General features: G+C 48.9%; 1 protein-coding gene across 6 annotated transcripts in view; it reads left to right on the top strand.

The window, feature by feature from the left end:
- DPP6 (dipeptidyl peptidase like 6) overlaps nt 1-25,890 on the top strand; it is a 547,256-nt gene that overhangs the window by 335,288 nt on the left and 186,078 nt on the right. For all 6 annotated transcript variants that reach the window (XM_064162829.1, XM_064162831.1, XM_064162828.1 and 3 more), the window contains one exon: nt 25,721-25,835. In XM_064162829.1, the coding sequence (XP_064018899.1) occupies nt 25,721-25,835 (115 nt within the window). The remainder of the gene's footprint in view (nt 1-25,720; nt 25,836-25,890) is intronic.

Here is a 25,890-nt window from a genome sequence, read left to right as displayed (position 1 = left end):
CCATATGGCTCAGTTTGCTGCCTGCAGTAGCTGGACCATCTCCTAAACCCAGCTCCTACCTGCCTGCTGGTATTGCTGCTGGTGCCCACTGCTGCTGTAGGCTCCTTTCTGTTCTTTTCAGTTGTTGCCATGTGTCTTTTGATGGGCTTCTAAATCAGCAGTTCTAAACTTGCCTGTACCAGCACCCTGCTTGTCACAGTAAACTTCTTAATATCCTGGGAGATATATGAGATATAAATGAGAGAGGTTTCTGCTTCATCCATCCTGTGACACAGAGGCCTTTTGAGGTTGGTTCTTAGAATCATAGAATTAACCATGTTGGAAGAGACCTCCAACATCATCCAGTCCAGCCTAGCACCCAGCCCTGTCCTGTCAACCAGACCATGGCACTAAGTGCCTTATCCAGGCTTGGCTTGAGCATGTCCAGGGATGGTGACTCCACCACCTCCCTGGGCAGCCCATTCCAATGCCAATCACTCTCTCTGACAACAACTTCCTCCTAACACCCAGCCTAGACCTGCCCTGGCTTAGCTTGAGGCTGTGTCCCCTTTTTCTGTTGCTGGTTGCCTGGCAGCAGAGCCCAACCCCAGCTGGCTACAGCCTCCCTTCAGGGAGTTGTAGACAGCAATGAGCTCTGCCCTGAGCCTCCTCTTCTGCAGGCTGCACACCCCCAGCTCCCTCAGCCTCTCCTCACAGGGTTTGTGTTCCAGGCCCTTCATCAGCCTTGTTGCCCTTCTCTGGGCACCTTCCAGCACCTCAACATCTCTCTTGAGCTGAGGGTTCTTGGGCTGTTCCTTTATATTTAGGGAATTTGAGTTGCTTGAGATTAGGGTCTCAGACACCTTTAGTGTATATGGGGTTGATGCAGAGTAAGGAATCAGAGAATCATGGAATGCTTTGGGTTGGAAAGGACATTTGATAGTCACCTAGTCCAAAACCCCTGCAGTGAGCAGGGACATCTGCAACTAGAGCAGGTTGCTCAGAGCCCAGTCCAACTTGACATGGAATGGTTCCAGGGATGAGGCATCTACCACTCCTCTGAGCAACCTGTGCCAGTGTTTCACCACCCTCAGTGCAAAAGCTTTCTTCTATGAAATCTACACCTGCCCTCCTTTAGTTTCAAAGATCACCCTTGTCCTGTCACAACAGGCTTTTAGCCCAGTGGTGGGGAGAGCCATGGTCTCCTGGAGAGATGGAGCTAGAGGCATGACAAAATCTTGCCATTCGTTCTGTGAAGCTTTGTATGCAGCTGACCTTCACTTAAGCTTTTTATGCTGTAGGAATATTCCAAGGGAGCCATGAATCAAGATTAATGCATTAGGTGACTACCAAATCATTAGCAGTGCAGGATGTAATAAAGTTGGTGCCAGGGCTTTATTAAACAGGGCGTGTAAGTCATTAAAGTAAAGTAATGGTGTTGTGTAAATGTGAGAGCAGAGCCCCATTTCCTCTGGGTGTCTTCTCTTCAACAGGTGGGAATGCTAGGAACAGCAAGCTAGGGACACTGGCAAGGTTTAAACAACATTGTGGTGACCAAATTCAGATTAACTTGTTTGCTGCATCTCTCCTCACACTGAGGGTGCTACAGTAGCTCATGCTCTGTTTGGCTGCAAAGGCATCATCTGAGCAGTGTGGAGAGAGCTGGTTTGTCAGAGTGAAGAACAAGTGCTGCAAAGAACACAGCTGGAGGGGAAGGCAAGGCTTGTACTTTACAGCAACTAGACAGATGTCATAGGATCATAGAATCAGCCAGGCTGGAAGAGACCTCCAAGCTCATCCAGCCCAACCTAGCACCCAGCCCTGGCCAATCAACCAGACCATGGCACTAAGTGCCCCAGCCAGGCTTGGCTGCAACACCTCCAGGGATGGCAACTCCACCACCTCCCTGGGCAGCCCATTCCAATGCCAATCACCCTCTCTGCCAACAATTTCCTCCTAACATCCAGCCTAGACCTGCCCTGGCACAGGTTGAGACTGTGTACCCTTCTTCTGTTACTGGTTGCCTGGCAGCAGAGTCCAACCCCACCTGGCTACAGCCTCTCTTCAGGGAGTTGCAGACAGCAATGAGCTCTGCCCTGAGCCTCCTCTTCTGCAGGCTGCACACCCCCAGCTCCCTCAGCCTCTCCTCACAGGGCTCTGCTCCAGGCCCCTCCCCAGCCTTGCTGCCCTTCTCTGGACACCTTCCAGTACCTCAACATCTCTCTTGAATGGAGGAGCCCAGAACTGGACACAGCACTCAAGGTGTGGCCTGAGAAGTGCTGAGCACAGGGGCAGAAGAACCTCCCTTGTCCTGCTGCCCACACTGCTCCTGATCCAGCCCAGGATGCCATTGGCTCTGCTGCCCACCTGGGCACTGCTGCCTCATCTTCAGCTACTCTCTACCAGTACCCCCAGGTCCGTTTCTGCCTGGCTGCTCTCAGCCACTCAGTCCCCAGCCTGCAGCACTGCTTGGGATTGTTGTGGGCCAAGTGCAGAACTCTGCACTTGGCCTTGTTAAATCTCATCCCATTGCTCACATATATATATATATATATATATAAAAAAAACCATCTTGTCCTTATCTGAAGTAAAGATATTTTTTGCATTCATCATTTCCATTGGTAACTAAAATGTGATTTACAGGATCAGTTTTTAGCTATTTGAGGTTTACACCTTATGGTGAATTTATTTTTGTGTAGACTGTGCCTTCCCCACAAGTGACTTCTCCATCATGTCCTGCAGTCTCTGGAGTCCTTGAAGCATTTCCAAGCAGTGATCCTGCTGGAGTTTAAGCTAGTTTGGATATCTGTCTGTTGGGTTGATGGATTACAGCCCATGTAGTGAGCACTCAGCCTCCACAAAGTTCATGGCTTCGTCACCTTTAAGTGTCTAATTTATGTAGAAATGCCAATCAATTATTTAGAAGGGCATCCTTGCTGATCTCAGCAGTTCTGGAGCAATTAAACATTACATGACTTTGAAAATCATTGGAAATGTTGGCAGATCTTCAACAATTCTTTATGGGCTGCAGTTGTTAATATCAGTGAAGAAAAAGACCTGTTTGGAGTCTTCTTCCCAAGATCTCCTTCTCATTTCTTTGTGAGTTGAAGAGGTTGTTCCTGGAATCAATTCCCACATTTATTGTAGAGAATTTGTGCATCCAAAAATGTGTGAGGGGAGAGCAGATGTTCACTATAACAGATGTATAACAGCCCTGCCTTTCTCCCTGGCTCATTAAGGATTTGTTCCTAAGTTTGGAGGAGCCTCACACCTATACCAATCAGCTAAACACTCTGATGGCTCATTCTGTGATGGCAAGACATGCTCTGACACTCCTCACTGTTCAGCTCTTCTGCACTGCAGATCAAGCTTGCCACGTGTTGCTCCTGGGCTGAACTGAGCCCTGTGGTATGGACAACTTAGCTGGTGAAAGGCCTGGAACATAAACCCTGTGAGGAGAGGCTGAGGGAGCTGGGGGTGTGCAGCCTGCAGCAGAGGAGGCTCAGGAGTGACCTCATGGCTGGCTACAAGTACCTGAAGGGAGGCTGTAGCCAGGTGGGGTTGGGCTCTTCTGCCAGGCACCCAGCAACAGAACAAGGGGACACAGTCTCAAGCTGTGCCAGGGGAGGTCTAGGCTGGATGTGAAGAGGAAGTTGTTGGCAGAGAGAGTGATTGGCATTGGAATGGGCTGCCCAGGCAGGTGGTGGAGTCTCTGTGCCTGGAGGTGTTGAAGTCAAGCCTGGCTGGGGCACTTAGTGCCATGGTCTGGTTGACTGGCTAGGGCTGGGTGCTAGGTTGGCCTGGATTATCTTGGAGGTCTCTTCCAACCTGCTTGATTCTATGATTCTCTGATTGAACAGAGTCCCACTGCACGGCCCAGGCCATGTTTAATTGGCACTTCCATAGAGACCAGGCAAAGATCCAAGTTAGCACAAAATGCAATGGATCTGGTAATGCAGAAGTTTGCCCTGAGTAATCCTGCTGGAGAACTGCAAATGTTGACTCTTCAGGTTAAATAGCTAAACCTGTCTGCAGGTGTCTGTCTACACAGCAGCCTTTCTGCCAGTGCTGAGCACCAAAGTCCTCTGTTGAATCAACAGCAGGTTGAAACCACCTTGTAGACACAGTGGGAGAAAATGAACATTTATGAATGTATGGACTTACAAGAGTCTGCTTTACAAGAGAGGGCAATTCCCAGTTGTGCCACCTCTACACTTGGTGGTTCTAAGATACCACCAGTCAGAGGAACGTTTGCCAGCTCTAATGCTCTCTCCTTCCCCTGCCCCAAACTTCTCTGCCCTCCCTGGGATACCCCTGAAAGCAAACCAGGTAGGGAAAGCAAAGACAGTAAGTCAAAAATAGCTTGACTAAGCTGTGCACAGTTGAAATGACAGTTGCTGTTGCACTGCTATGAGGTGTCCAGTGAGAGGCAGGTGCTGCTCTGCTACCTCTCCTTTCAGAGGCCGTTCAGACACAGAACTTCAGCCTCCTGAGACATTCCAAAGAGCCAGGGCATTACCTAGGCTGCTCTTACAGAAAGAAACATGCTTGTCTGGAAGGTGAATCACAGAATCATAGAATGGGTTAGCTTGGAAGGGACATCAAGGATCAGCCAGTTCCAACCCCATGCCATAGGCAGGGACACCTCCCACTAGAACAGGTTGCTCAAGGACTCATCCAACCTGGTCCTGAACAGCTCCAGAGAGGTTGTGGAGCACAGAAGCACCCAATGTGATCAAAGATCAAATTCAATGCTTCTGTGCTCCACAACCTCCCTGGGCAACCTGTGCCAGTGTCTCACCACCCTCACTCTTTCCTTATATCTACTTTCAATCTCCTCTCTGCCAGTTCAAACCCATTCCACCTCCTCCTGTCATTACAAGACCTTGTCAATAGTCCCTCCCCAGCCCTCCTGTAGCCCCCTTCAGGTCCTGGAAGGCCCCTCCAAGGTCTCCTCGAAGCCTTCCCCTCTCCAGGCTGCACAGCCCCAACTCTCTCAGCCTGTCCTCGGAGCAGAGCTGCTGCAGCCCTCTCAGCATCTTAGTGGCCTCCTCTGCACTGGCTCCAACACTTCCATGTGCTGCTTGTGCTGGGGGCTCCAGAACTGCCCCCAGGACTGCAGGTGGGGTGTGAGGAGAGCAGAGCCAAGGGGCAGAATCCCCTCCCTTGCCCTGCTGCCCACACTGCTCTTGCTGCAGCCCAGCACAGGGTTGTGTCTGGGCTGCACTCAACACTGCAGGCTCCTGTGGAGCTTTTCCTCAGCCCAGACTCCCAGGGCCTTTACCTCAGGGCTGCTCTTCAGCCATTCCCCACCCAGCCTGGAGCTGTGCTTGGGATTGCACTCACCCAGGTGCAGGACCTTACACTTGGCCTTGTTGAACTTCATGTTTCTGTGATAACAGGCACTGAAAACTGGGTTTACATATCAAGCTCATGCAGAAGTGAGGAACCAAGCTGCACTGCAGGTAGTGTGTTACAGCACTATGACACAGCACATCAGTTTTAATGCTGAGGTTCCCTGGAGTAGGAGTACAGCTTTGCTCTTAGCTTAGAACTCTTTATCTATAACTTAAATCACTAATTGTTTTTTTTTCCTGTGTGTTCTAATTGAATTTTACAAACAGGATTAGATCTTTAACCCCTGAAGTGTATCTGGGCATGATTATGGCAGACCAGAGCAAAGCAGGTTTCTGTCATTGGTGGTGACAGCATGGCAAGCTGCTCTCGAAGGGCATCATGTGCAAACAGCTGTTAGCTTAGCATGGATCTGGCATGTGGTCATAGCAATTGGGCAAGCTAGTGGCTTTGCACCTGAAGAAGTAACTTTGGGCCACAGAGCCTGATTTCTCTGTGTGAACACATGCTGCTAAGCTGAGGAGCAATGTGCATCAGCACAGTAGTTAGCAGGTAGTGCCACCTGCTTGGACTTTGGTGCTTGTGATGGTTTGGGAGTTACCTGCCCCCCACTCTCATGAAATCACCCAGACTAGACTCAGCAGCTGGAGGTTAAGGAATGAAGCTTTACATTCACATCTTAGCACAACAGACAAGCAGATGGTTGCAAAATGTACAGCTATGTACAGAAATCTACAAGTTGAAGGTAATACAGAAACACAGCAGCCCTCCCAGAAACCAGAGTGCCCAGGAGGGGCTCTCAATCACCCTTGCACCTTCTTTCCACCCCTCTGCCTTATCCCAGAGCCTGCCTTATGTGCAAAGTGAGTTTAGAGAATCAGCAAGGGGAGTTAGAAGCAGAATTAGTTGGGTCACACAGCCAAATCCCAAGGAGAAAAACACAGACACCTACCCCAACAGATAGAGATTCTCACACTGTCTAATCTCTGTATGTGTTCTTGTTTTTAAACACCTCAGCAAGCCTGTGAGTGCAGCAGACATCACCACTGTTGCCTTTTCACAGCCTAGAATCTAACTTTCTCCCATTAAAATATTCCAATTAACCTCAAACCAGCACAAAGCAGTACTTACTGCTACTAACTTCTGTGTCCGTGTGGTAGCTCATTGCCTGTGGCAGTGCACATCTGTGCAAGAGCCTTATTTTAACCAGTAAATAAATGGTGGAGATAAGTGGGTTTTACTGTGGCTAGAATAATGCAGGTTTAGGTGTCAGTCTGCTGCAGGACAGTGTTCTGAGACAGGATGCAATAGCAAAAGGTAGACCTTCAAATAGATCCTAATTCACATCAATTTGTTTCATAGTGGCAAAAGAACTCTCTGAAATTGTGTCAATACATAGAATCATTGAATCAGAGAATCAGAGTCAACCAGGCTGGAAGGGACCTCCAAGCTCATGCAGTCCAACCTAGCACCCAGCACTATCCAGTCAACCAGACCATGGCACTAAATGTCTCATCCAGGCTTTTCTTGTACACCTCCAGGGAGGGTGACTCCACCACCTCCCTGGGTAGTCCATTCCAATGGCAGCCCATTCCAATGGCAGCCCATTCCAGTGGCAGCCCATTCCAATGGCAGCCCATTCCAATGGCAGCCCATTCCAGTGGCAGCCCATTCCAATGGCAGCCCATTCCAGTGGCAGCCCATTCCAATGGCAGCCCATTCCAGTGGCAGCCCATTCCAGTGGCAGCCCATTCCAGTGGCAGCCCATTCCAATGGCAGCCCATTCCAATGGCAGCCCGTTCCAGTGGCAGCCCATTCCAATGGCAGCCCGTTCCAGTGGCAGCCCATTCCAATGGCAGCCCGTTCCAGTGGCAGCCCATTCCGGTGGCAGCCCGTTCCAGTGGCAGCCCGTTCCAGTGGCAGCCCATTCCAGTGGCAGCCCATTCCAGTGGCAGCCCATTCCAATGGCAGCCCATTCCAATGGCAGCCCGTTCCAGTGGCAGCCCATTCCAATGGCAGCCCGTTCCAGTGGCAGCCCATTCCAATGGCAGCCCGTTCCAGTGGCAGCCCATTCCGGTGGCAGCCCGTTCCAGTGGCAGCCCGTTCCAGTGGCAGCCCATTCCAATGGCAGCCCATTCCAGTGGCAGCCCATTCCAGTGGCAGCCCATTCCAATGGCAGCCCATTCCAGTGGCAGCCCATTCTGATGGCAGCCTATTCCAGTGGCAGCCCATTCCAGTGGCAGCCCATTCCAGTGGCAGCCCATTCCAATGGCAGCCCATTCCAGTGGCAGCCCATTCCAGTGGCAGCCCATTCCAATGGCAGCCCATTCCAGTGGCAGCCCATTCCAGTGGCAGCCCATTCCAGTGGCAGCCCATTCCAATGGCAGCCCATTCCAATGGCAGCCCATTCCAGTGGCAGCCCATTCCAGTGGCAGCCCATTCCAGTGGCAGCCCATTCCGATGGCAGCCCATTCCAGTGGCAGCCCATTCCAGTGGCAGCCCATTCCGATGGCAGCCCATTCCAGTGGCAGCCCATTCCAGTGGCAGCCCATTCCAGTGGCAGCCCATTCCAACAGAGTGTGGATTGCAGTGAAGAAGTCAGGAGGAAAACGAAAGGAGGAGGTTTAATTTTGAATCACTATCAAGTCCATTAGAGGATTGCAAACAGAGCTTGATCAGTTGATCTAAAAGTACTTTGCCCAAAGACATTACTGTTTTCATCCTGGAGCAGCACCTGCCACTGCATCAGAAGTTATTAAATTGTATGTGCATGAAGTAATATCCATAGAAGTTGGATGAATAACCCCTAATAAATCACACACCACAAGGGTATGCAGTTGATATCAAGATTAATGATGTGCTGATGTGTAAGTCATTATATCACAGATAGCCATGTGGAGATTTAATTTTTCTCTGAAAGCAGGTGAGTTCTGAAATAGCTCTTTAACTATTTATGAGCACCCTTGAGATGCAGGCTAAAGCAAGGCAGGAAAGCAGAACTGCTGTTTCATTGCCTTGCTGTGTAGAATGGAGTGGATGAATCCACACTGTCAGCCAGGCTGGGTGGGGAATGGCTCAGAGAAGCCCTGAGGAACAGGACCTGGGGGTCTGGGGTGATGGAAAGCTCAACAGGAGCCTGCAGGGTGAGTGCAGCCCAGACACAGCCCTGTGCTGGGCTGCAGCAAGAGCAGTGTGGGCAGCAGGGCAAGGGAGGGGATTCTGCCCCTTGGCTCTGCTCTCCTCACACCCCACCTGCAGTCCTGGGTGCAGTTCTGGAGCCCCCAGCACAAGCAGGACATGGAAGTGTTGGAGCCAGTGCAGAGGAGGCCACCAAGATGCTGAGAGGGCTGCAGCAGCTCTGCTCCAAGGACAGGCTGAGAGAGTTGGGGCTGTGCAGCCTGGAGAGGGGAAGGCTTTGAGGAGACCTTGGAGTGGCCTTCCAGTATCTGAAGTGGGCTACAGGAGGGCTGTGAAGGGACTATTGACAAGGTCTGGTAATGACAGGAGGAGGAGGAATGGGTTTGAAGCGACAGAGAGGAGATTCAAAGTGGATGTTAGGAAGAAGTTGTTTGCAGTGAGGGTGGTGAGACACTGGCACAGGTTGCCCAGGGAGGTCGTGGAGCACAGAAGCATTGAATTTGATCTTTGATCACATTGGGTGATTCTGTGCTCCACAACCTCCCTGGAGCTGTTCAAGGCCAGGTTGGATGGGACCTTGAGTGACCTGTTCTAGCGGGAGGTGTCTATGGCAGGGGGTTGGAACTGGCTGGGCTTTGAGATCCCTCCTAACTGAAACCATTCCTTGATTCTACCATTCTGTATAGAAACCTAATTAGAGTTTCTGTTTCCTGACCCAACTTTGTAAGCATCTTGTTGTGTTTTGTCTTTCAAAGTGTATAGTAGCAGGCTTCTTATGTTTCACACTCCTGGTAGTCTTTCCTTGCCATGGTTGCAGTGTGGCATAGATTTTATCTGATTTATTGAAGTTATTAAGAAGCAGGAAAACACAGGATGTGTTCTGCCATGCTGATGGAGTTTTATGAGATGTTCAATATGTTGTCTCAAGTATAATTTCTATCCTTGGCTGCTCAGAATATGAAACATTGTAACATTTATCTCCTTTTCCTGATTAGGGACCAAATCCACTTAGACACAGACACCTGAGAGCTGGGCATAGAGAGGGCTGAGTGCTGAAGTGATGTGATGCAGGAGTTTGTGCACAGAGCAGATAGAAGGATACCACTCTTATAGACACCCAGAGTGTATCTTAGGTCTTTCTCCTCAGAGTAAGCATCTCTGTTGGTAAATCACAACCCAAAATACCTGGGAAGTGCCTAGAGACTCCTGTCTCCATCCCACTGAAGTCCCTGGAACTCAAGCACACATCTTCCCAACACACCACAGACCATCTCTCTGAGCTCAGAGCTGAAATGCTGTTCAGAGGGTGATGGATAGGTGGGCAGAGGCCAACAGGATGAGATTTAACAAGGCCAAGTGCAGGGTTCTGCACTTTGGTCACAACAACCCCAATCAGTGCTACAGGCTGGGGTCAGAGTGGCTGAGAGCAGCCAGGAGGAAAGGGACCTGGGGGTGCTGATATATAGTAGGATGAAGATGAGGCAGCAGTGTGTCCAGATAGCCAAGAGAGCCAATGGCATCCTGGCCTGCACCAGGAGCAGTGTGGCCAGCAGGACAAGGGAGGTTATTCTGCCCCTGTACTCAGCACTGCTCAGGCCACACCTTGAGTGCTGTGTCCAGTTCTGGGCTCCTGAATTCAAGAGAGATGTTGAGGTGCTGGAAGGTGTCCAGAGAAGGGCAACAAAGCTGGTGAGGGGCCTGGAACACAAACCCTGTGAGGAGAGGCTGAGGGAGCTGGGGGTGTGCAGCCTGCAGCAGAGGAGGCTCAGGGCAGAGCTCATTGCTGTCTGCAACTCCCTGAAGGGAGGCTGTAGCCAGGTGGGATTGGTCTCTTCTGCCAGGCAACCAGCAACAGAACAAGGGGACACAGCCTCAGGTTCCTTCCTCCTAACATCCAGCCTAGACCTGTCCTGGCACAACTTGAGACTGTGTCCCCTTGTTCTGTTGCTGTTTGCCTGGCAGCAGAGCCCAACCCCACTTAGCTAATATGCCTTACATCCATGCAAAGTTCTGTTCACCGGAGGGAAGATGGAGATAGCTCCACAGGAAAACTTCATTCTCTGTTTCTGCCAAAGTTTACTTCATTGCCATTCTCTTGTGCCACAGCAAGTGAAGAAGGTAGCAGTAAAAGCCTCACTAAAATATCTCTTCCTTCATTAGAGCCATTGCCTGGCAGCAGATCCTAACCCCGCCTGGCTACAGCCTCCCTTCAGGGAGCTGCAGACAGCAATGAGCTCTGGCCTGAGCCTCCTCTGCTGCAGGCTGCACACCCCCAGCTCCCTCAGCCTCTCCTCACAGGGCTTGTGTTCAAGCTCTGCATGAGCTCAAGCATGGCTATTTTGTAGACTGATCTTTGAGTATATGGGCTCTGAAACCTTGTTGTCAAAGGATCAGGATTCTATCAAGACATCTTTCATTCCCATGGGGGATAATGGCTTCCTGCCTGGATGGCAAATGCTCTCATTTCCCATGACAAATGTTGGGACAAAGGTTAAGCACCTCCTGTAATTCCACAAAGAAATGTGATGCAAGCCTCTAGCTGCCTTTTCTCTCTGTGCCTGGCATTTTTGTGTTGTTCTAGAAGCTGACTGCACGGTACAGTTTGTAACACAGGGACTCATTAGGACCTTGTCAGATTGATTGTCTTACACTTCATGTCTGCAGCCTGTAAAGGGGATGTGCTGTGTGACTGCATGACTTGCACTGAGACTCTGAGCATCGCTGGAATTGTGTTACCATACCCCAGGGAACAAAGTGGAACTGAGCTTGTTCCCTGCAAGGGAATTATTTTTGTTAATGTGTTTTTTACAGGAGCCCAACAGGAGCAGACAGATTCCAGCTCCTTGTCCTATTACCCAGAAGAGTTTTTTCTTTCTCTCCCAGGAGGGGAAAAAAAAAGGCACTGAGATCACAAGTAGATAGTGATGAAGCCATTAAACAAAATGGAAATGAAGGGAAAAGTGGAAATGAGATTCTACTGATGTGAATTTAAAGTCTTTTGCAGAGAGTTATGTAAGAGAATGAACTAGATTCTGATTTTTTGTTTGAATTCATACCAAGAAAGAAAGAAAGAGAGAGTCCAAGGTTTGTAACACCCTATTAGTTTGCTGGGAGGTTTCCTGAATATGGTATGATTGATTTTCCATTCCAAGGCTGGGATGGGAATATTCTGCAAAGGCACAATACAAAACACAAGCCCCCAATGCTTTCACTTTCCTGCTTCACATCAGCAAACATTGGTGGGTACTAAGGCACAGCCTTACCATATTTCTTGCTAGCAGTGAGAGGACAGAACTCATACAGTTCTTCTTCATCCTCCTCCTCCTAAAAAAGTGAATGAGGTCATGTCTGCTTTGCAGTCACTGTTCCAAGTCCTAGCTTTAAATTTGCTCCTTCAGGTGCCAAGAGTGTGGGACTCCTGTGTGCAGTTCTGGAGCCCCCAGCACAAGCAGGACATGGAACTGTTAGAGCGGGACCAGAGGAGGCCACCAAGATGCTGAGAGGGCTGCAGCAGCTCTGCTATGAGGACAGGCTGAGAGAGTTGGGGCTGTGCAGCCTGGAGAAGAGAAGGCTTGGAGGAGACCTTGGAGTGGCCTTGCAGGATCTGAAGGGGGCTACAGGAAGGTTGTGGAGGGACTACTGACAAGGTCTTGTAATGACAGGATGAAGGGTAATGGGTTTAAACTGGCAGAGGGGAGACTGAAAGTGGATGTTAGGAAGAAGTTGTCTGCAGTGAGGGTGGTGAGACACTGGCACAGGTTGCCCAGGGAGGTTGTGGAGCACAGAAGCATTGAATTTGATCTTTGATCACATTGGGTGCTTCTGTGCTCCACAACCTCCCTGGAGCTGTTCAAAGCCAGGCCAACCTAAACCATTCTGTGATTCTATGACTACAAGAACCTGAAGCCTACATACTGACTGGCCCAACATTTATCCCAGCTTCCCAGGCAGGTACTGTAGAGCCATGTTTCAAGTGTAGCTTGGTTCAAGGTGCCCAGTGAGCTACTGGAGACAGAGGGTGGCTGCTGTGTTTTATCCTGGCAACTGAAAGATTAGCACTTGCCACTCCTTTCATTGATAGCTCAAACCAGCTGTAAGAGGAGGGAGTCATAGAATCACAGAATCAAGCAGGTTGGAAGAGACCTCCAAGCTCAGCCAGTCCAACCTAGCACCCAGCCCTATCCAGTCAACCAGACCATGGCACTAAGTGCCCCAGCCAGGCTTGGCTTCAACACCTCCAGGCACAGTGACTCCACCACCTCCCTGGGCAGCCCATTCCAATGCCAATCACTCTCTCTGCCAACAACTTCCTCCTGACATCTGGAAAGAGGTAGGAAATCTCACAGTATTGTGAAGGGGCAGACAGGGCTGTGCAGGGCCTGATCAACGATATGGGAGACATTGGAGGAGTAAAGAAATGCCATGAGCATTGGCCTCTTTTCCTGGAGGCAGCATTTGACAATGGTTGAAGGTTCATCTGTCTTGCTAAATGGGTGAGATTCTTCCCACTGACACTTACCTGTTCTCTGTGGAGGGAGGATTTAGTGATGGAGCAGATGAACTACACAACATGTATTCAGTACACAAGGGGAACAATCTGGCTATTTATGTCAATGAAGTGGATGGAAAACAGTGCAGCTGATCTACCTGGAGTAGCTCATAGGACCTGTCTGTGCCTTTGTTGTGCTGCTGCTATCTTTTTGGCAGTCAGTGTATGAGCAGTTGTGTCATATTCTTTCTTCACTGCACTGGCACAGAAAGTGTCATCAAATCTTCCTGTCCTCAGCATCACCCTGCAGTTCCTGAGTTTGGTGACAGCAAATGTCACTTGAGTAAAGCACAAGGGCTAGGACTGGTGAGAGGTTTTGGAACCATTGTGTGGAGCTGTGTCACTTGGAGGACATGTTCTCATTGTGGTTTGGAGTGTGAATGTCACTGTGCTGCTGGGTGTCATCTTCTTTTCATGTAAAGAGGTTGTCCTGTGTCTGGTTGTTGTGAGAGGGAGAGGAGCCTTTATCTTGCATATCAAATAATGGGGAATGCAGAGCCTGTGACAGTGCTGCAGTGTGAACTGGTTTAGCCCAAAAAAGCCTCCTGAAAAAGTAGGATTTCAGCAGAGGTTCACTCTCCAGACAGTGAAAGGTAGTTGAGACCTGAAAACTTTCTTTCAGGTCTTCTGTACAGGTACTGTGGGTCTAAAACATTCATGGGTTTTGCCCTTTATTTCCTTTATGTCTTCAGCTGCAGCTAACCCAATGTGAGATGTGGCTGAGTGGGAAATCTGGAGTGCAGAAACCAAAACTTGCTTTTCTGAGCATGCAGAAGTGTGTGCAGAGGCAGAGGAGTCAGTCTGGTGCACCAGAGGAGAGCTCACAAATGAGATTCCTGACCAAAGTTACTTCATACTGCACTACAGAAACTCTGCAGGCTGGCAGGAGGGAGAGTTCTGCTTCTAATTATGAGTCAACATTACCTTTGACTGATGAGAGCCTTTTTGTAATCAAAGAAGGTGAAAATTAATTTCATAGCATCACAGAATCAAGCAGCTTGGAAGAGACCTCCAAGCTCATCCAGTCCAACCTAGCACCCAGCCCTAGCCAGTCAACCAGACCATGGCACTAAGTGCCCCAGCCAGGCTTGGCTTCAGCACCTCCAGGGATGGCAACTCCACCACCTCCCTGGGCAGCCCATTCCAATGCCAATCACTCTCCCTGCCAACAACTTCCTCCTAACATCCAGCCTAGACCTCCCCCAGCACAGCTTCAGGCTCTGTCCCCTTGTTCTGTTGCTGCTTGCCTGGCAGCAGAGCCCAACCCCACCTGGCTACAGCCTCCCTTCAGGTAGTTGTAGACAGCAATGAGCTCTGCCCTGAGCCTCCTCTTGTGCAGGCTGCACACCCCCAGCTCCCTCAGCATCTCAAACTGCACCAGGGCAGGTTCAGGCTGGATGTTAGGAAGAAGTTCTTCACAACAAGAATGATTACCTGGATGCATTCCTATGTGAACTACCCTAGGGGATCCTGCCTTGGCAGGGAGGTTGGACTTGATGATCTCTGGAGGTCTCTTCCAACCACTAAGGTTCTATCATTCTGTAATTCTGAGTGGGCTGCCTGGGGAGGTGGTGGAGTCCCCATCTGTGAAGGTGTTTAAGAGGAGGCTGGATGAGGCACTTAGTGCCATGGGTTAGTTAATTAGAAGGGTTAGGTGATAGGTGGGACTGGATGATCCTAGAGGTGTTTTCCAGCCTGGTGAATCCTGTGAACACCTCAGAGAACATTGGCCTGGGCATGGTGCACTGTGCTGGTTGAGGCACCACATGACAGGGCTAAACAGGGGGCTTGGTGGGGAAATTGATCTTGGAAAGCTCTTTATAGCATCAGATGAGTTTATGATGTCTTTAAGTCTTTTAACGTGAGTGAAGTGGACAGAGACATGAAGACAGAGAATCTTTTGAAGTGTGCTTAGGTCAGGAGTTGATTTGAAGCTCCAGTGGGCTGTGTAGGGAAATATCAATGTCTTGCTCTCTCTGCTGGGTCTGTTAAGACTTCTTAATTTCAGAAGCCAACCCCTGCTTCTCAAGGGAATAACAGGTTGGTGAGGTGTGGAAAAGAATCTCCTTGCTTGGACACTTGCCTTTTTCTCTCCTGTCTCTGGAGCAGTTTTTCATGGCACACAGTGAAGCTGCCACACACAAGTCATTGTGTCTGCTTGGCTGCTTTTCCTCTTCAAACTCCTCATGTTTCAGCCAGTGTGACATCTCTACCTTTAAATGCAGTTTCAAATATGAAGGGGACCTTTCTAACACACTCCCTTACTTCATAGAGTCACAGAATCAGTCAGGGTTGGAAGGGAGCACAAGGAGCAGCCAGTTCCAACCCCCCTGCCATGCCCAGGGACACCCTACCCTAGAGCAGGCTGCACACAGCCACAGCCAGCCTGGCCTTAAACACCTCCAGGGATGGAGCCTCAACCACCTCCCTGGGCAACCCATTCCAGGCTCTCACCACTCTCATGCTCAACAACTTCCTCCTCACCTCCAGCCTGACTCTCCCCACCTCCAGCTTTGCTCCATTCCCCCCAGTCCTGGCACTCCCTCATAGCCTAAAAAGGGTATCCTAAAGGATAGCCTAAAAAGGGTATGGGGAAGAAGGTTTGCATCTTGCTTTCTCTAGGTAAACAAATCAAAGCTGGCTGTTTCCTGGTGGCCTTTGCTGCTGCTCAGAAAGCTTTGACAACACAAATAGATGACTTAGCAAAGCTCTTTCTAGTGTACTGTGAACACCCCTAGTAAAAATAGAAATCAATTAGAACAGACCAAGCATAAGACTTGGAAACCTTTGGAGACCTTGGAGTCACTTTGCCTGACAGCAGCACTTGGTGCTGAGCCAGCCTGGCTGGCATCTCACACCAAAGCCTGAGGACCCTTTTGAGAGCTGCAGTTCTTCATGCTATGGTTTTCCTAAACTAGATCTGGATTAAGGAGCAGGAGAGATCCTGTGGCTCCTTAACTGCACAAATATCAAATCAAGATTTCCATGTGTGATGGTTTGGGAGTTACCTGCCCCCCCTGCACCCATGAAATCACCCAGGCTAGACTCAGCCAGCTGGAGGTCAAGGAATGAAGCTTTCTATTCACAGCTTAGCACAAGAGACAAGCAGAGAGTTACAATATACAGAGCTATGGACAGCAATATACAAGTTAAAAGTAATACAGAACACAGCAGCCCTCCCAGAAATCAGTCCCCAGGAGGGGCTCCCAACCACCCATCCGCCTTCTTCCCACCCTTCTGCCTTATCCCAGAGTCTGCTGTACGTGCAAGGTGAGTGTAGAGGATCAGCAAGGGGGGCTAGAAGCAGAAGGATTAGTTACACAGATCCAGGCAGAGCAGCAAAAGCCCAGGGAGAAAAAAAGCAGACACCAACCCCAACAGATAGAGACTCTCACACTGTTTTATCTGTTTGTGTCCTTGGTTTTATCCATCTCAGCAAGGCTATGAGTGCAGCAGACATCAGCATTGTTTCCTTTTCATACCCTAGCATCTAATTTATCTCATTAAAGTATTCCACTTAGCCTCAAACCAGCACACCATGGATTGATTTATGGTTAAAAAAATATCTGAGGAAAGCCCAAGCAAATGGCACTATGAACTGAGATGTCTCCAAGATAGTCTCATAGCCTGTGGACTCTGCTCCTTGTGTCATCATGCAATCAACACTCTTGGAAGTCATCACAGGTTGTTGCTAGGCAGGAAAAATCATAGAATGGTTTAGCTTGGAAGGGACCTCAAGGATCAGCCAGATCCAACTCCCCCACCATGGGCAGGGACACCTCCCACTAGAACAGGTTGCTCAAAGACTCATCCAGCCTGGCCTTGAACACCTCCAGGGAGGTTGAGGATCACAGAATCACAGAATGTGATCAAAGATCATATTGGGTGCTTCTGTGCTCCACAACCTCCCTGGGCAACCTGTGCCAGTGTCTCACCACCCTCACTGCAAACAACCCTTTCCTAACATCCACTTTCAGTCTCCCCTCTGCCACTTTAAACCCATTACCCTTCATCCTGTCATCACAAGACCTTGTCAATAGTCCCTCCACAACCTTCCTGTAGGCCCCCTTCAGATCCTGGAAAGCCACTCCAAGGTCTCCTGGAAGCCTTCTCTTCTCCAGGCTGCACAGCCCCAACTCTCTCAGCCTGTCCTCAGAGCAGAGCTGCTGCAGCCCTCTGAGCATCTTGGTGGCCTCCTCTGCACTGGCTCCAACACTTCCATGTCCTGCTGAGGATACTTCTCTCTCTTTCTCTCTCTTTCTTTCTTTCTTTCTCTCTCTTTCTTTCTTTCTTTCTCTTTCTTTCTTTCTTTCTTTCTTTCTTTCTTTCTTTCTTTCTTTCTTTCTTTCTTTCTTTCTTTCTTTCTTTCTTTCTTTCTTTCTCTCTCTCTCTCTCTTTCTCTCTTTCTCTCTTTCTCTCTTTCTCTCTTTCTCTCTTTCTCTCTTTCTCTCTCTCTTTCTCTCTCTCTTTCTCTCTCTCTTTCTTTCTCTCTTTCTTTCTCTCTTCGGTTTCTGTGGGTTTTAAATCTCCTTTTATTTCCCCATACAAGTGTGAAGTTTTGCTTCATGTTAATGAGAGTTATGTTTGCCAACCAAGGGAGGAGTGACCCTCCCTAGCCCCCAGCTGCTGCAATTCACACATGGATTCATACAATAATTGCTGTATCACAGAAGCGTTTGCAAGCAACCTGGCAAGGTGATTTTTTTGCTTCCTTTAGCATGCAGTGCAATTTCTGCATCTTGAGCTTGATGGACACCTCAGGAGAGTGCAAAATGAAACTGATAAACCTGTTTTCTTCCCCCCTGCTGTACACTCCCTTTTGTTATTCCTCTTCCCACTGCCTCTGCAACGCAGCAGCCTCCAAATCCGCCTGCCTGCACGGCTCTTGCTCACTTTGTTGCCAAACAGATTATTTAGGGATTAAATATTATTCACCTCGTGTTTTCCTTCCTCTAGCATTCAGAAACAAATTATTTGCAAACTAGATTACAGAGAGGGAAAAAGAGAGGGAAATGCCAAGGAGTTAGCAAGATAATCATATTGCAGGGTTTCTGATGAGGTGTTTCTGCCCAGGGAGATTAAACACCTGGCCACTGCCCTGGCTGCAAATTCTTCCCTGGTGTTCAGGGTTGGAAATGGAATGATTTGGGGTTTTTTTGTTGTGTTGCTGAAATAGAGTTTCACTAAAAGTTGTAATTGCCTTATACAAATGGAAGCATCATGGCCACACCTTGAGTGCTGTGTCCAGTTCTGGGCTACTCAATTCAAGAGAGATGTGGAGGTGCTGGAAGGTGTCCAGAGAAGGGCAGCAAGGCTGGTGAGGAGCCTGGAGCACAGCCCTGTGAGGAGAGGCTGAGGGAGCTGGGGGTGTGCAGCCTGCAGAAGAGGAGGCTCAGGGCAGAGCTCATTGCTGTCTGCAGCTCCCTGAAGGGAGGCTGTAGCCAGCTGGGGTTGGGCTCTGCTGCCAGGCAAGCAGCAGCAGAACAAGGGGACGCAGCCTCAAGTAGTGCCAGGGGAGGTCTAGGCTGGATGTTAGGAGGAAGTTGTTGGCAGAGAGAGTGATTGGCATTGGAATGGGCTGCCCAGGGAGGTGGTGGAGTTGGTATCCCTGAAGGTGTTGAAGCCAAGCCTGGCTGGGGCACTTAGTGCCATGGTCTGGTTGATTGGCTAGGGCTGGGCGCTAGGTTGGCCTGGATGATGTTGGAGTTCTCTTCCAAGCTGTCTGGTTCTATGATTCTGTGTAAGCCTGAAAGCCCTATCAAAGCACAAAACACTCCTGGCTTGTTTTTTCAAAAGCTGGGTGTTTTTCCTTGCTCACTCTCCAACACACTATTAATGCCCAACCTCAAAGCATTTGCATACATGTAGTTGCAGAAAACTGTGAGAGGAGATGGAGCTACAGGGCCAGGAAGGAGAGGCTTTGGGGCATTTAGGAAAGAGGCTCCCAGAAAGGCAAGGCTTGTGGTGTGTGCAGGGTAAAAGGGGTTTCTCACAGTGCTGGGGGGTAAACAGGGATATTAATGGGACAGGGCTGGGTGCTAGGTTGGCCTCGATGATCTTGGAGGTCTCTTCCAACCTGGTTGATTCTGTGGTTCTGTTAAGTCACAGTTTCCTATTAGTAAATGTATCATCAACAGAAGATGAAGGTAAGCATGACCAACTTGTCTTTCACCACTGCAAGAGGCAGGACTGCTGCTTTTATCCCTCTCAATGTCTGTGTTGGGGTGTTTGCAGGAAAGCCTGCATCCATGCCATGCCTCACTGGGGGAAGCAGAGCAGTTTTTCATTCCTCTCACTCTTAAGTATTACCTTCAACAGCTGAGTTTACTGTAGCTTCAGTCTGAGGCTCTCAGAGTCTATCTGCAAACCCATTGGTATTCAGCATCATGCTTCAGCCAGAGCGCAGCTCAAGGGAGTCTGCAGCAGCAAGAAGGGAGGGATGCGAGTGGAGGGAAGAAAAGGAAAGGGAAAAAACCCAACCACCAAATAACCAACAACAATAAAAGCAAAAATAACCCAAACAAAAGCAACTCAGCTTGAATTCAGGGATGACAAGGATGAGGTTAGGTGCTTGTTATTGTTTGTTTGTATTATGATGCTGCCTAAGCTCTTTAGTGAGTGAGGTTTCCACTGTGCCAGGCAGGGTACCAAAGATTATTCCTGCCCACAAAACAAACCTCCATCCCAAATTGAAGCCAGGAGAGCAGCAGAGGATCCAGACAAGTGGAGGAGTACAATGAGACAGTAAGGCAGTATTGATCAGCAGTGTAAGCAGAGGTCTCAGCAAACCTCCTGCTGTAGCCACCACAATGAATCTATTTTACTGATGCTATCACTGCTATTGTTTCTTGCTTGCCACACAAGGTTAATGATCTAACTGCATGAGTTACTCCTTAGCTAATTTGTTGTACTGTTTAGCAGGTATAATCTGCAGCAATGTTGTATTATAAAGAGCTAATTAGCACCAAGAATACTTCTCCACTGAACATCACAGGTGGGTTTTTTCTTCCAGAGGTGACAGTTTTCCCATAACTTCATTCCTCAGCCAAGTTTTTAATGTGGGCCATGTTCTGAAGTTGGTGAGCTGAGTTACAAGAGACACTGCACTTGCTGTTAAGTCATCAGGCAGAAGGTTTTAATTCAGAACAGGGGAGCCCAGGGTGAAGGCAGGATGCACATTCCTCCATTAATTGTGTGCCAGCTAAAAGGTTTTTCATGGAGTCTGCTTATCAGTAGAGTAGTTCAGGTGGTTTGGTTAACATTGGCAAGCAAAACATTAAAAGCAAGCAAAAATGGCAAGTATGGATGGGACAGGGCTGGGTGCTAGGCTGGACTGGATGAGCTTGGAGGTCTCTCCCAACCTGGTTGAGTCTGTGATTCTATGATGGGATGAGGGATGAAGGTTGGACTGGATGAGCTTGGAGGTCTCTCCCAATCTGGTTGAGTCTGTGATTCTATGATGGGATGAGGGATGAAGGTTGGACTGGATGAGCTTGGAGGTCTCTCCCAACCTGGTTGAGTCTGTGATTCTGTGATGGGATGAAGGTTGGACTGGATGCTCCTGGTGGTCCTTTCCAACCATAGCGGTTCATAGTGATCAGATGTTGTGCTGAGGGATTTGGTTTAGTCAAGGACTTCTCAGTGTGAAACTGATGATTGGACTCAGTGATCTTGAAGGTGTTTTCCAATCTAAGAGATTCTGTGATTCTATGGAACCCATACAAAACCATAAGTCCTACTACCTCAGAAGCCAGTGAAACATCTTGCACCTGCTTTGGTTTCTTGCTATGAACTTTTGGACATTTCAGATGGTTTAGGTTGGAAGGGACCTCAAAGCTCAGCCAGTTCCAACCTTCTGTCATAGGCAGGGACACCTCCCACTAGAACAGGTTGCTCAAGTCCTTGTCCAACCTGGCCTTGAACAGCTCCAGGGAGGTTGTGGAGCACAGAAGCACCCAATGTGATCAAAGATCAAAGATCACATTGGGTGCTTCTGTGCTCCACAACTTCCCTGGGCAACCTGTGCCAGTGTCTCACCACCCTCACTGCAAACAACCCTTTCCTAGCATCCACTTTGAATCTCTCCTCTGCCACTTTAAACCCATTCCTCCTCATCCTGTCATTACAAGACCTTGTCAATAGTCCCTCCACAGCCTTCCTGTAGCCCCCTTCAGATACTGGAAGGCCACTCCAAGGTCTCCTCAAAGCCTTCTCTCTCAGCCCCAGCTCTCTCAGCCTGTCCTCAGAGCAGAGCTGCTGCAGCCCTCTCAGCATTTTGGTGGCCTCCTCTGCACTGGCTCCAACACTTCCATGTCCTGCTTTTGTTGGGGGCTCCAGAACTGCCCCCAGGACTGCAGGTGGGGTGTGAGGAGAGCAGAGCCAAGGGGCAGAATCCCCCCCCTTGCCCTGCTGCCCACACTGCCCTTGCTGCAGCCCAGTTTGTGAAATAACAGCAATGGTTTACAAGTGATTTGTATCTATACACATGACTATTTAAGGAAGAAGAAAAAAGAATCTGTAACTGACGAATTAGTGCTTTGAGAACCTGTTCCATCATTGTAGCATGGCCACTGTGCTGGCAGAGTTTGGGCACACTTCCTGCCAAACATGATGCTGTTGACAGCACCTTGGCTTAGAGCATATCCAGCCTCCATCCCTAATGTGACAGCACAGTGATTCTTTCAGAGGCAGGAAGCTATGTCATCACAGATCTGTGTTTTAGAGTCTTGAAGTGCTGTGGATGTCTGTATTTATGGCTTCAAAGTCAGCTCCACAGGTGGAAACTGCTGTTTTTCCATCATAAATTCCGATGAAGGTGATAACAGTTACAGTTTTCAGGAGGCAGCATCAGTGCAGTGTGCTTAGCTGAAAAGCTGTGGCAACATCTGTTTTACTTTGCTAACCAAAAACCAGTTTAGGTTTTGTGTAAGAGAGAGAGGAGAGTGGGAAACAAACAGCAAAGGAAGCTAGGAGAGAAAACAGGCTGCGAGGCTTTAGCTTGCCTTCAGAAGGTCACACAGGGACCTGCTGAGAGCAGGTGACTCCTACCCATGAGTGGCTTTGTTTTACTCTCTCCTTGTGTGCTGTTTTCAGTGGAGTCATTTGGTCAGAGCAGGAACAGTGCATGCTTGACTTATGTCCATTTGTTCACCAGACCCAGATTGCAGTAGCAAAACTGAAGGAGTATCTTTAGGCTTAGCAGCCATGGTTCATGAAGGGTATCTGCTGCTGGTGGGTTTAGATCTCTCTGTTCACAGGGGCAAGCTGAGACCTTGCAGGCAAAGGCAAATTATAGCTTAGTGCTGTGTGTTGGGAATCAACCCTTTGAGGTGCCACTTCAAGAACATTATTTGTGTGCTTGAATGTGTACCTGCCTGGGGCTTAATTAAACACCTTCCTGGCTTTGATCTCAAGAGCAGAGGCTTTCCTGAGCGTACAATCATGGAGTCATGGAATCATAGAATCAGTCAGGGTTGGAAGGGACCACAAGGATCATCTAGTTCCACCCCCCCTGCCATGGGCAGGGACACCTCACACTAGATCAGTCTGTCTAGAGCCTCATCCAGCCTGGACATAAACACCTCCAGGTATGAGGCTTCCACAACCTCCCTGGGCAACCCCTTCTGGGCTCTCACCAGCCTCATGCTGAAGAACTTCTTCCTAACATCCACTCTGAATCTACCCATTTCTACCTTTGTACCATTCACCTCAGTCCCTATCACTACCTGACAGCCTAAAAAAGTCCCTCCCCAGCTTTCTTGTAGCCCCCCTTAAGATAGTGAAAGGTCACAGTGCCAATGCGGACGGATGTTATATAGCTGCTTGTGGGAAGTCCTGCTGAAGGTTTGCTGCCAAGGGCATGAGGTATCATGGACCAGTGGTGAGGCTGTAATCTCCTGCATGTAAAAGCTGGCCACATCTCTGTCAAAGTAGCAGAAATGTGGATAGGGAGATCTGAGGCAGCAGTGCTGCTGCGTACGTGGTAGGATGTGCTCGCAGCAGCTCTTTCACTGTGACCCTCATTGAAAGAGACTTCAAACGACAGAGAGGAGCAAGAAAGCTGCTTTCCAGACCCGTGCTGAGTAAAGCTTACCTTGCTTTCAAATGTCATTTGTCTTTTCAGGGAAGTTTCCTGATGGAATTTTGCAGAGAAAGTGAAACCTTCTCCTTCTGCTTTCTTGGAACGTATCAACCCCCAAAGTTTTGTTTGTGTGCTCCTCCTCTTGGTGCTCTGGAAGTTCCCAGGGTTTCTGCTTGTGCTTTTGCTCAGATACAAAATGGGTGACTGGAGAATGAAGTTAATGGTGTGAGGATGTGATAATGGATACAGTGGATGTATTGATGTCCTGAAAGCTGAAGTGTGTGCATGGATTTCTGTCTCCCTGGGACTCATGTACAAAGAAACCTCACTTAATGCAAGGTTTTCTTCAGCTTTTAAGCTGCCTCTGGCTTTGTGGATCTAATTCAAGTTTTGTGTCCTTTTTTGTTTTTTAATTTATTTTAAAAGCCCTGACCATTCAGATGGGAGAGAGCTCTTAGAATGGACTCAGGACTCTGATTATTTCCTTCAGCCCTGTAGTGCCACCTCTGTCTTATCTCTGTGCAGCTCTTACAGCTTGGCTGTGGTCCTCAGCTCCTTCTCCCCAGTCCTGCTGTTATATCTCTCCAGGTCCCACTCTTGTGAAAGGAAGAATATTTCTGACACTTATTTAGAAGCCCTGGATTATTTTCCTGGCTGTATTTCTCAGTTTGCATGTCATGGAATCATAGAATGAACCAGATTGGAAGAGAGCTCCAAGCTCATCCAGTCCAACCTAGCACCCAGCCCTGGCCAATCAACCAGACCATGGCACTAAGTGCCTCAGCCAGGCTTGGCTTCAACACCTCCAGGCACAGCAACTCCACCAGCTCCCTGGGCAGCCCATTCCAATGCCAGTCACTCTCTCTGGCAGGAACTTCCTCCTGACATCCAGCCTAGACCTGCCCTGGCACTACTTGAGGCTGTGTCCCCTTGTTCTATTGGTGGCTGCTTGCCTGGCAGCAGAGCCCAACCCCACCTGGCTACAGCCTCCTTTCAGGTAGTTGTAGACAGCAATGAGCTCTGCCCTGAGCCTCTTCTTCTGCAGGCTGCACACCCCCAGCTCCCTCAGCCTGTCCTCACAGGGCTGTGCTCCAGGCCCCTCCCCAGCTTTGTTGCCCTTCTCTGGACACCTTCCAGCACCTCAACATCTCTCTTGAACTGAGGAGCCCAGAACTGGACACAACACACATGGTGTGGCCTGAGAAGTGCTGAGTACAGGGGCAGAAGAACCTCCTTGTCTGAGTGCTATGTTGGACTGGATGATCTGGGAGGTCTCCTCCAAGCTGGTTGATTCTATGTTTCTATACTTGTCTTAGACTCATCATCCCTCCTAACAAAGGGAATGAGGCAGAAATTCTAAAGCAGTGAGGCTGAGGAGGAGGAGCACCAGAGTTGTTCTGGCTGTAAGGCCAGATCACTTGAGTGAAATCAGTCTTCCAGCAAAGTGAAGTGCACTGATACTTCCCAAAGCTCCTGGGGAGATGCTTCACTGCATGCATGAAATCACCTTTAATGCACAGTGCTAAAGGGAATCCAACAAAAAGCATGGAAGAGATAAAGTGCAATAAATATTTAAGATCTTGTGAATGCCAACACAACACTTGATAAAAACCTGTCTTGTGAGCAGGGGTGCTGAGTGCATCACAGATAGAACCTATGGTACAGCCCCAGTGAGGTCAGAGCTAATCAGTGAACAGTGATGGAGCTTTTACTGTGAAATGTGATGGATGTGATTATATTTAATGGATTTACTGGGCACAGAATCATGGAATGGTTTAGGTTGGAAGGCATCTCAAAGATCAGCCAGTTCCAACCCCCTGCCAGGGACATCTCCCACTAGAACAGGTTGCTTAAGGCTTCATCCAGCCTGGTCTTGAGCACCTCCAGGGAGGTTGTGAAGCATAGAAGCACCCAATGTGATCTTCGATGTTTGATCACATTGGGTGCTTCTGTGCTCCACAACCTCCCTGGGCAACCTGTGCCAGTGTCTCACCACCTCACTGCAAACAACCCTTTCCTAACATCTGCTTTGAATCTCCTCTCTGCCACTCTTCCATGAATCCTGTCTTTGTATCCTTTGACCTGCCAACCTGGAAATGTGTGCAGGGTGACCTGAGGAGAGGAGATGTTTTCTGGGAAGACAGCAAAAGGAAAGTTCACCATGGGAATAGCTTTATTGATTTGTGTCTCCATACATCTCCCTGTGAATTATTTATCCTCTCTAGCATTTCATTAGAGAAGTCTCTTGAAAGCTACTGTACAGCTCTTTATTCCCAGCCTTAATGAGAATTGGTAGGAAGCTGGTTTTGATAAGTGAGTTTGTATGAGTGCTGGTGTGGGCAGCTGCTGTCTCTATGTGAGGAGGCAGTAGGAAGTCTGAGTTACACCACTGAGCATCCTATGGATGCATTGAATGTATTCATTATATACTCTGACTTGAAATGAGTTCAGTTAATACCCAATCCATTAGAATGGCAGGAATTGTGTTTGGATTACAGGCTTCACCTGCTGTGGTCGCAGGGGGCATGAGGTGGTTCTGCATTGCTGTTTGGATTCTGCTGCTTGCTTCCTTCTGCAAGAAACTTCTCTCAATGTTTGCTTTCCTTTGATGTTTCTAGGAGCTGGTGGGAAGTAATCCTCCACAAAGGAACTGGAAAGGAATTGCAATTGCCTTACTTGTTATCCTCGTGATCTGCTCCCTGATTGTCACCTCTGTAATACTCCTGACACCAGGTATTTATCACCTTTAACTCACTTCCATTTCAGTTCTCTTCTGTAATTTTACACT

Source organism: Pogoniulus pusillus, chromosome 23 (assembly GCF_015220805.1).
Source record: "Pogoniulus pusillus isolate bPogPus1 chromosome 23, bPogPus1.pri, whole genome shotgun sequence".
Taxonomy (NCBI): domain Eukaryota; kingdom Metazoa; phylum Chordata; class Aves; order Piciformes; family Lybiidae; genus Pogoniulus; species Pogoniulus pusillus.
The sequence above is the reverse complement of the archived record's forward strand: the minus strand, read 5'-3'. Positions and strand labels throughout refer to the sequence as shown.